Below are 11,684 nucleotides of genomic sequence, written 5' to 3' on the forward strand. Positions count from 1 at the left end.
TTCCTGCTGCAGCATTTTATGGCTTTTGCAGTAAAGTTTCATGACTCCTTGCGGCTCTTTCTCACTACTAAGTTTCACCACCAAAGCAGAGCAAATTGCTACATGATTTTAAACACTTTAATAAAAAGACAGGCTGTTAAAACATGACAATAATTATCTACAATTAGAGTTCCTTTTTCTCTCTTACTTGTGTGCTCTGGGTTTCACTGATGAATGGTTTTAAAGATGGAGATTTAGGGGTTCCTGGAAAGCTCTGAAAATTCTATATTCAAACACATTCAACCTCTGGAAGCACTTAGCCCTGCCTACGAAAGCAGCAGAAAAAGCCAGAGACTGACTCTGCGGGCTGTAAATTATGAAAGTCCGTCTCCAACCAATATTGCAAAGCATCCCATTTTGAAACGTGGCCAAAATGATAATGATGAAACAAAGCACCAACAAAAAGGGTCTGAGCTTTTCTTGTTGAATCCAAGTGAAAAGGAATTTGGTTCATGTTTAGACTGCCTAAGGCACAGTGTGGGGAGCTGAAAATTGCCCTTTGTATCAAAAAGCCGTAGGGCATCTCCAGCATTTCTACATTAATTTGCTACAAGTGATGGTAGCTAATTGATATCCTGCATTATACCTTTACCGTGACAAAGGGTGTTTAGAATTATACAGGAAAAAGCTGTTTACATGCAGGTGACCACTTTATGCATGTGACTGCTGGCTGGACAGCCCTGGGGGGAGCAGAGGGAGGGGAAGTACAGGCTTCAGCTCCAATTTTTTTTTGTTCATTAGAACAACAGCATTGATTTTCCCAGGTCAAAGCCAGGCCATTTCATGCAGCAAATCTGTGTTGAAAGGGATCAGAGTAATCATTTTTTACACGCTTGACTACTGCATGCCAGCACTGAGCTTTCAGCCACATGAACATAGGAATGATTTAATAGAGGAAATGGCAGCAGGCTATTGTGCACAGTGAAGGCTCCATGTAACATGCATGACTGAGTCGCACACCATTAGGCTGGGTGTAAATAAAACCTGCTCCTGACACTGCCACAGAATTAGCTCACTGGAATGCCTCCACCGCTGTCCTGTGGGGAGCTAATGCTCTGGCTGCAGAGTCACTTTCCCCTCCAGCCTCTGCCTTTCCTGCCCCAGTGGCAGGCACAGCTATTTAGTGCAGTAACAATAACCAGCTCCTGAAATAATACCACAATGCTGACAAATACCTGTTAAACCAAAATCCAGCCTGAAGTGAGGTAAATACTTAGAAGAGACTCTGGTTGGTTTTTTGCTAGGGATCGTGGGTGCTGAAAATTCACCCCCCGTGATGTGCATCTTCCCTGGAGCGTCTCCCAGATTACTTGTCAACCTGCCACACTGCAGGAAGGCTGCTGCCTGATCTGGTTTCAGCGGTGCTCATTCACCAGCTCTAAATTGCCCTGAAAAACTCCTTTTAAAGTGAGACAGTAATTCAGGAAGCAAGGTTCAGAAATGAACTGGGTGGGTAGAAAAGTATTAGTACCTCAGCATGTTCCTTATACCAGTAGAGAAGCAACATGTCTAGTATAGGTATGGATGGAAGGTTATAAACAAAGGCTTGCTTTATTCCTGTGTTCAGCAAGCAGTGATTTCTAGCCTCAAGTGTCCTTGTACTTCTTATTGATTCACAACAGCAGGATTGCATATAAGTCAACACAGAATACAGCCTGAATTATTTTGCAGTGAGGTGGACATAGAAGATTTTCTTCTGAATTATGGATCCTTCCAGGTGTTCAGGTGCAATATGGTCCTTCCCATGGAATCTGAGTTGCCAGGATGAGCGAATGCTGTTTAGATTTTCTGGCAATAGATGCCTAAATTCTTTGGTGTTTGGAGTACTGACCTCAAGATGGGCACCCTAAATACTTCTGGTGACATCTCCACGCCATCAGATGGGCCTTCCACTTGAAAGCATTGGCAATATCTTTAGTAATCGGGAAGGGAACTGTGCAGACTGTATGAAAATCCGAGGAGTGAATAGCTATGTGCTCTGCACTGGGGAAAGTGCACTATAAAATAAACTAGGAGAGAGGAAGTCAAAGGAATGGGGAGGAGTTGGTTCAGTCATGGACAATTGCCCGTCAGGGCAGATCCCATTAGGAAATGGGAATGAGAGGAGAAGTCACCACTGCGATTTCAACTCAAACAAAGCAGGAGCACTGTTGTTGGACAGTGAGGAGCAGCAGGGGGAGCAGGACAGATAATCTTTGCTAGTAAGCAAACAGTTTGATGCTACATTTGAGGTTGATGCTATTGCTACTGGAAGCACAATATTTCTTGGTAATGAAGCCACAGAAGAAATGGTGGGAGCGTAGGGGTACTGCTCCACTTAGCCAGGGTTGGTTTTTGTAATCGCCTTGAGTTTGGATGGATAGTCTAGTGAGAAAAAACAAGATGCTGAACAACAGGTTCCGTACAGAAAGGCAATTTTACGTCCCATAACATTAAGTGCAGCAGGGAATAGCTTTGGCTCCACATCCTGCCTTTGAGCACACACTATAAACTTCCGAAATTATGATATATCAAGTTACAGTTTCATTTTCTGTTTGGAATACCTTGAAATTTCTAGGACAGCAGTTGTTTTGTATCCCATTCAGATCCTGCTTCGAAGAGATATGCATCAGGCTTCTTCTCATGAAGATTTTGCATTTATACATTTTGTCTTTACCTTTTTTCACAGAAAAGATGCTCAGGCTGGAATGTGTGCTTGGAAAGCAATCTAAGGGGAACACTCCAAAATATACAGTACTTAAGCAAAACCAGACCTGTTAGGGTTTCTGCCCTGGTCAACACAAACTTTTATGAGCACACATCCTTATGCAGTTGGGTAATTTTGTTGAGGTCAGTGAGTCTCCTTATCCTTAAAGTTACCCTTACATACCTAGCTTGCTTGGTCTGTGTTTCTAATACCTTAAGGGTCCTCTGGGCTTATCTTTGCTGAAGTATGTTGTAGCTTCAGTGCCACTCTTCAGTCAGATCTGCTTTCACGCTGCACACCTCCACTGCTGTGTTACTCCCTTTATCTTAATTTTAACCTGGCCAAACCTTAACCTATAGCTCAAGGTAGAGCAACTGATCTGTTGTGAAAGCAAATCTTATATTTTGTGCATTTTCAGGGCTATGTCATAGTCTGATTATTCATACCCAAGCTAGGCTCAAGAGGGGTTATTCTGAGTCTGGATAAATTCAGACTAAGTGAAAAATGTATCCTCTAAAACATTTAGCAAATGGCGTATTGCTTTACATGCTGTATGGTCATAAGTGAAAGTGTCATTATTCTGTCCAGGGTTCAGCTTACAAGATTTCTTTCAGTTTGATTTTTGGTATAAATTTCTTTTTTTAATGGAGTAATGAATCCCATTTACCTGGTGGGAGGGTCAGCCGGTTTGCCGAGGTGCGGGACGGGGTGTGTGCTCCCGCAGTCCCAACCCAGGGGGTAGAAACAGGAGAGACCTGCTGAGAGCTGCTCCTGCTGAGCTCCCGGGCTAATCACTGCCTTCGTAAGATGTGTGCAGGGAAGTAGAAGAGTGATGTGCTGTAATTCCTACAAAGCATTTTATTTATTACACAGTCAAAATTTATGACATCCTAACCCCATCAAGTGCTCCCAATAAATTTGGGATTTCAAATGGGTATTTTCTATGTAAATGGAAACCGAATTCATTTTAACAATTTAATTGTTGTGTCTGTGTGTTGATACGGATGAGGAAGCTGTCAGCTGCTTTGTGACACTCACCCTGAAGCTCTGCTTTGGCTGTGTCTCCTTACTGATCCCAATTAAAGTGAAATCAGAAAAAAATAGAGGCTAAATGGAGAGGTCAGTGGCAGGAGTCTCCTGTCAAAAGACACCATTGTTTTCTGTACCTGGGCTAATAAGCAGCCTATTAATCAGTGCATGTTTAGAATAAACTAGATTCAGTTTTGCCTCACTGCAAAGATGCAGGAGATCTTTCATTTAATTTCTCTCCAAAGCTCTCTAGACCTCAGATAAATCATCCTGAGTCAGCATTCAAGGCTTACATAAGAAATCCCTCTTTCTCTTTCTTCTCTGCCTCACACGCAGACGTACCCACTGCGATGGGGCAGGGAGACCTGCGCGGGGAGCCCCTGCGTCCCAAAGGAGCCCCTGGGCGGATGGCGGCAAGTCTGCGTGCCTCAGGCAGCTCTGCCCTGCTGCATTGCCCCGGTGCACCAAGAGCTTTGTTGTGATAACCCATGGGCTATCCAGGCGCAAGCTCTGGCTAGAAAAACATAATGAGGTCATGTTAGCATGTCTCCTGCCTCTACTATAGTCTCCACTGCCTCTTATTCAAGGAGTAAGCGCTATTAGCTGGAGCCTCAGGTTGGAGCCCTCCTTCTAGACCACAGGCTTCTGTTTCTTGTTGAGCCAAATGGATGTGAATGGGAACTAAATGCAAAAACATTTACCATCATTTCTGTAATTCATATGCTGGTGACATCTGTTTTCCTATGCTCCAAATAAAAGCCTGACGCTGTTCTCATGGCAAGGTGAATCAGAGGCATCCAGCTGCATTCCCAGAGTGTCTCAGACCTGGGCTTTGGCTGTGGTCAGAAGCACATTTATTCCAGTGGGGATGGTTTAAAAGTGCCCCATTACAAAAGAACGTGGTGTTAACAGCCACGGGGTGAGGGGGAATAAAGAGGGAAGAAAAAAGGAAGAAAATCAAGCATCACAGAAAAAGGCACTACCTTAGTCACACTTCAGCCATGCATGGGAGAGCTGGACAGAAGGAATTTCCAGTCTGCTCATCTGCTTCCTTGAAATGCTAGAGGTAGTCCATAGGCATGGCATGAAAGGAGACGTGACCATCAATGCAGGGCACAAAGTAAAAAAGAATTAGCAGCACTCAGCTGCATTACCCAGGAGGTGAGACCTGATGCTTGTAAGTGTTGCTGGTTCTAAAAGCTGACAAAGCAGCAAAGATAGAAAAGAGATTGCTTTTACACTCAAACAAAATTTGAAAGACTGTGAGACACCATGGCCAAAAGCCTAAAAAGTATTTTTAAAAAGTATTTAATGCCTAAATTCTTTTTGGTCTTGAGTGACACTAGGGATGTACTCAGTTCCCTCCACACCTAGGCAAGTGGAGGGCTTATTTCCCAGGAAGGGCTGAGCCTATTGCAGGATCTCTCCCTGCCTGTAACCTGTCTCACCTCCCTTCCAGTATGCAGCTGCCTTCACCATTTGGTTGCCTTTCTCTGGCATCGCTGTCAAGAGTCACCCTTAGCATTGCAGTTTGTTGGGGTCTCTGTCTCTCTCGTTGTCACTTTTTAGCTATAGTAATGGGTCAAGTCTTGCTTTTCCTTTTATCAAGATCTAATTCTTCTCCTGATCAGGCAGTTTAATCTAGAGATTAATTGAAATGCATTCAAGGTAAGTGAATGCTGTGCTGACATTGACTTCCAGTGACTGGTACCATAGGTCTAAAATAACACCTACTTGCTGGTATTTGTAAGGTTTCATTTGTTCTGGCATGGGCTTTTTTGCTGAGCTGCAGTTTGAGTAGTAAATGCAGCTATGATATACGTCACAGGATGGGCAGTCCAGATCTCAGGCCGTTTGGTATAAAGGGACCTTGCAGAGCTCCCTGTCTATCCGCCTTGGCAGTGCTCTCCTTTTCTTACATAGAGTTATTGCAGGTGCATTCAAATAAAATAGACTAGCCTGTAGACGAGGCTTTCCAGATAGGCAGCAAAATAGACTGTTCTCATCCATTTTTAGAGCTTTACCGGGTTAATTACTGGTTACTAACTGCTGGTTTCTAGGACAGACTGCTGCACTCAGAAATCAATGGGGTAAGATGTGATAGTTTGCAAAGTCAGCAGAGAAACAGACTACCATGAATGAAACTAGACAATGCTTTGTTACTTGCAAATGCAAAAACTAGACACTCAATAGATAGTTTTGGTTTGAGTGGGGTTTTTTTGGCTTTTATTGAAGCACCATGTTGGCAGACATGTTGAAGCTATTTACATTCAAGTTTCAATAAATGTAGTGCTGGAGATTCCTCTAAATGATTTTATCTTGTTTTTAAAATAAAATCTGCATGATCATTCTGCATTCTTTCCCTGCTGGCATCGGTTTTGTTCTTGCAGCCAAGAGAGTCAGTTAATAGTTTCTTTCAAACTTGCTGGATCCAGTTTTTGATTTTGGTTTCTCCCGTCCCTTCTATTCTTGCTGTGTCCTAAGGGAGACCCTGCTGGAGTTGTCAGCTATAAAACTTTTTTTTTTTTTTAAACCCAGCTATTGCTCTGATTGTACTAAACCAAGCAAGGAAATGTAACCAGTTGTTTTTCTTTTTTGTGTGTCTGTTCTTTCTCCCAACAAACCATATGCTTCACTTCCTTACCAGTGTCATTAGGCCAGTGACGTAGTTTTTCTTCCTTGCTTTACCTTAGGCCCTGATTTGGCAACTCACATAGCAGATGCTTTCCATATGGCATAGGCTTTATCAACCATGGTACATTTTCAGCTATTGCAGTGCTTCCATCCGCTGTGCTGGTTTTGTACAGCAGGGTGCGTGTGCATGGGTACTGGTATTGAAGCAGACACAGTGACTAACCCTTCTGCCAGCCCGTCGTTCTTGCTGCTTTCTTGCCCATAACCAGTGCTGCAGTAAGTGCATAGGTGGGAAATGTATTAGAAGAATATTCTACTGAACAGAACAAGGCTAATGCAACTCTGGTGGCAAGCTTGGTGGTTGCAGGCGTTTTGCCCTCTCTAGTGTTTTTACTTCTAGCCAGCCTACAGTGGTGTTACGCAAAGGACTAGGTGGTGGTAAACTGGCACTCAACTTCAGCATAGTAAAAGAACTTGGGTATCAAAGTCTTTTTGTGCTGTGATTAAAAAACAAACAAACCACACCTCCCCTGGAGATGGTCTATGCAGTGGCTGGCTAATGCTTGTCCTTAGGCTGTAAGAGTCAGTACCAGTAAAGAGATAGGAAAGCAAAGCTAGACCAGTTCCAACCTGCTGCTCTGGCCCTCCATTGGCATACCTGTATACACTGAGACCTGAGCAAAGGGAAGCAGGCACAAGCTCTGGAAACTTTAGGATACATATGTCTTCTGCGGATCAAATCCTGAAGTCAGGTATCAATCAGTATTTGAGGATCTGACTCATGGTGAGGGGGTACAGCACATTGCAGCTACAGCTCACCCGAGCTTCCATGGCCTCACTGAGTTTTCGCTCCATTTTCTTCTGAGCGTAAAAAGGCTGAATATACAGTTTGTAGACATCTCTGCAGATTGAGCAGAAAGGAGAGGCGGTAATTGTACTAACACGAAATGGCAATTTCTGCATTTGCAGGTTCACAGAGACGGAGGCTTATTCCAGCTTTATCACTTGATACCACCTCCCCAGCAAGGAAGCCTGCCAACAGCCCCGGGGTCCGCTGGGTGGATGGGCCCCTGCGAAGTGGGCAGAGGGGGCTGGGGGAGCCCTTTGAGATCAAAGTCTATGAGATAGATGATGTGGAGAGGCTCCAGCGGCGACGAGGTGGGGACAGCAAGGTGAGTGCGATCCATGTAATCTATCTGACTCCTCCTGGAAGATGTAAGAGGGGGAATTCAGATTATGCAGTCAGAAATACATAGTATCGTATAGGGTTTATTCAACAGGCAGCAAAACCTATTATCTCATTTAAAAGCAGTTATGACTCAAATTATGCCTTCTTCCTTAGCAGCCAGCAGACGTTTGTACCTTGCATTTTTGCCCCTTGGTTATAGTCTTGGTGGTTCCTGTGCTCCAGCCTCATCACATCTGTTTTCAAGGCAGCAATGATGCCTCAAGTGCTTTGATGATACTGTTTTCAGGATAGCTAATGTATTCTCTCTGACAAAGTTGTTCCTGCCAACCTCAGGCCTCCGAATTTACAAAAAGATCAGGGAATTGTAAAGGTCACTCTTGAGAGGTACGGTTGGGAAGAGTATCTGAAGTTAGTGAAATAGCACTAATTTTAGAGTAACTATGGATATACACTTTATTACTGTTTTAAGGCACTTTTGCTTCCTAGCCCCTCTCACTTGGCTAGGCTGTTTGTGATGTTGTTCTCTGATATGATTTTGTATGGAGAGAAAAAAAATCACTTCTTGTGGTGGGGTTTCCACTGTACTTCACCCACACAGCAAATCTGTCTACAGAGCAGAAGGCAGAATAGTGTTGAGACATTCACACAGGCTTGGAGGAGGATAGTTCTGGTATTGGGAATGCTCCCACGCTAGCGAGGGTAGCACAGCCCTCACCGTGGGCTCACTTACTGCCCGTCTTGATGGCTGCCACCCCTCAGAAGTCATGCAAGGCCAGGCTGGGTGTCTCCAGACAGCACTGCACCTTGTGGTCTTGCTGTGCCCTGTATCTTTACAGAAAATATATCTTCTTTATCGATTGTGACTTGCTAGAGCTTTTCATAACATACTCCCTTTGTTTAAGGATGTTTTAAATTTGATATTGCTACCAGTTCTCTTATTTTATAATATGACTACTGCATTTCTTATGCGCCAACCACAGAGAGGAATTTAGGATTTTAATACAGCAAGCAATGGATTTCCTTCTCCCAAGAGCTTAGATATTCTTAGCCAAACTTCTGGTGACAAAAACCAGAAATGTTTTGCTGCAGTTAATCCGATTTCAAGATGCTGCCTGTTATTAATTATTATGGTTTATTATTAACTACCATTGCAAAGTCTCCAAAGCTCACTGATGGAAAACATCAAAACCAAACAAAAGCAATAAAAATAAAACAGATGATAGATTATTTCATGCAGTGATTCATATGCTTCCAGAGTAAATGGCTTGTTGTCAGTATTATTGATTAGAAGATCATTTGACTGAATGGATCTGAGTATTTCTTCTCCTCTTCACCTATTCCTTCCCTGCTCCTTTTTCCTGGCTGGCAGGAGGTGATATGTTTCAATGCCAAGCTGAAAATCCTGGAACATCGCCAGCAGAGAATTGCTGAGGTCAAGGCCAAATATGAGTGGTTGATGAGAGAACTGGAGGTGACCAAACAGTACCTGATGCTGGATCCTAATAAATGGCTCAGTGAATGTAAGGGCGTTGTTTTATTGCCTGGACTCATAGGTGTCCTTTGGTTTATTTCATGACGGGGGACAGAAGGGAGCAGAAATGTTTGCTATGAGTGAGTTGTGAACTACTGTGTTTGTAAACTAAAATGAACCAACATAAGACCTAAGGGCAAGTTTTAGATTGACTGTATTTCTAGAACTAGTCCCTATAATTCTTATTAAATGTTGACAGTAGAACTGCACAATCCTTTTTGCCTGAGAGCTGAATGTTGAAATGGTACAGCATTGTAGTGGTGAATATTGCCATTGGTAGATTAACGTTCACGCGTTTCAGTCCACAGCTCCTGAAAATGAGATATTTTTTTTTCTTGGCCTCAGATCACTCAGACATATGAGCAATGTTATAAATCTGCTCTTCTACCACAAAATAACACTGTGGAGCAAACTTGTCCCCTGGCACCAGTGGGCTTACATGAAAAATGAATTTGGTCCATTTTTTATAACTACAGATGTGTAAAGTTCAGAGAGTTTAAAGGGCATTCACATTCAGATGAAGAAAGGCCTCAACACCTCAAAGGAAAAAAGATAGAATACTGCAGTAATTGTACAACAATTTTTACAATTTTTAGTATTAGCAAGCAAACGAGTTCATATCAAAGAGTTCTAGGGAAAAAAAACAATTTTCAATTTACTTAGGATAATTGCAGGTGGCAAAAGGAGGTTGGCTGGTGTGTTCTCTTAAAGCATCCTAACTCTTCCTTTGACAACTGCCGTAAGTTAACACCGGATTGGTACATCCTGGAAAACAACCACAGTATATGTTTCAGGAGCGCTATTAAGGAAGAGAGGTAAAATGGACAAGTTTAAAGGGAGCAGAGAATTTGCCATACATTGCCGTCCGCTTATTGTGTGATGCCTTTGCTTCTGATTCCAGTGTGATAAATGCAGAAAGCCTCAAGGACAGTACAGACCTCAGGGATCAGATAAGATGGGAAGTGCTGGCTCAGACAATGTGCCTCACACTCGGCTTCCATGGAAGCCGCTGCCAGCTGGTCTCTGGCAGCACAAGGGCCCCTGTGTTGGTGTGATTGATGTGCACACCTTCCCCTGCCACTCTTGAGTGGTCTAGTGAGATTCACATGGAATAGGGAGAGGTGTGAGGAGCAAAGATTTTGGAGGTTGGTTTCTAACTCTCAGTTCTGAATTCAGCAAGGGACTTGGCCTCCCAGGGCAGAGCACCTATTTAAATCTCTTTCTGGTCAGCAGAATGTGTGAGAGAGCCAGTACATGCTTAGCATTCAACATTTGCTTAAGAGTGTTGGAGTGTGGCAAAACTCATCTGCAGTTCTGGAGAGGATGGCAGAGCATATTGCTCAAGAAAGCATCCAGTGCAATCTTAACAGTGTTTTTCAGCAAGCTGATGTGCCGTTGTAATAGCTAATAAACAGAAAAGGCAACTTTTAAGGACGATGGCAAGCCAGAGATAATGTTGTCTACAGGACTGATGGGTTTGAAGACGTGAATTAACTCTGTCTCTCTCACCAGCCAGCACTGGGTTTTGTCTGCTTTTCCCATCCGTGTGTTTTCTTTCTCACAGTTGATCTGGAGCAGGTATTTGAGCTGGATTCTCTGGAATACCTGGAGGCTCTGGAATGTGTGACCGAGCGTTTGGAAAACCGTGTCAATTTCTGCAAGGCCCATCTCATGATGATCACCTGTTTCGACATCACCTCTAGACGCCGATAAAGTATGAACCTCAAGAGAATTTCAATGCGCATCTCTGCCATCCTCCTTTTCCCTTCTGAATAGCATCCCAAAGACAACAGAATGAGGATGAAGGTTGGAGTCAAGTCTCAACTGTGTGTATGAGAGATTTGCTATACTATACAGAAGAGTAGTATTAAAAAAGCAGGACAAGCATGAAAAATGGAGATATAAGGCTGTTGATTCTCTTATCCTAAAAGAGCACTTTGAGGAACCTTTAAGGACATGTCTGTAAATAAGAACTGCTGGCAGAAGACACTTCTTTCCCTGCATTAGCGGAGGGAGGAGGAAAGGTGGTTGTCGGACTTCCATTGAGAGGTTCATTAAAAGAAAACCTATCCAGAAAAACTGTTTAAGTGCCTTGCAAATCTTTATTATCCAAACATTTATGTTCATACTTTATTGTGTACAGATGGTGCTAGTCAAGAAAACAAAAAGGAAAAAAACAAACACACTTTTGAAATGTATTTACAGCTTGTTTTTCTCTTGGTGTTTTCTCCTATTTCAGACTTGCTGTTTCTAAGTAACTTGTGTTTGTAGAGATATTTCCTAATCAGTACAACATATGAATAAATGTTAACTGTCTTTTCTTGTTACCAGAGTAAGGGCACTCAAAGAAAAATTCAGCTTTCCCAGATGACACAAAAAATATTTCTAGCAGTGAGTAAGGTTTGCTTATATGTTCTTCATACTATCTTATATGCTGGAGGACACAGTAATTTTCCCAGCCTGTAGATTCTGCAATGTATGAGAGAAGAGAGGTGACATTACAGTGAAGTAAATATCTTTTCCATTTGATCCAACCCCCATAACTTGTTTTCTTTTTCATTTTTTAGCTTTGTACT

The 11,684-nt window shown here is 42.8% G+C and overlaps 1 protein-coding gene across 1 annotated transcript in view; it reads left to right on the forward strand.

The window, feature by feature from the left end:
- Positions 1–11,260, forward strand: part of KIF26B (kinesin family member 26B) — a 305,891-nt gene extending 294,631 nt beyond the window's left edge. Inside the window, exons 12-14 of the mRNA XM_009893663.1 lie at positions 7,358–7,560; positions 8,947–9,097; positions 10,673–11,260. Coding sequence (XP_009891965.1) covers positions 7,358–7,560; positions 8,947–9,097; positions 10,673–10,821 — 503 coding nt within the window. The 3' untranslated portion in view covers positions 10,822–11,260. The remainder of the gene's footprint in view (positions 1–7,357; positions 7,561–8,946; positions 9,098–10,672) is intronic.
- Positions 11,261–11,684: the final 424 nt, after the last annotated feature.

This window comes from Charadrius vociferus, unplaced genomic scaffold, assembly GCF_000708025.1.
Source record: "Charadrius vociferus isolate BGI_N301 unplaced genomic scaffold, ASM70802v2 scaffold309, whole genome shotgun sequence".
NCBI lineage: Eukaryota > Metazoa > Chordata > Aves > Charadriiformes > Charadriidae > Charadrius > Charadrius vociferus.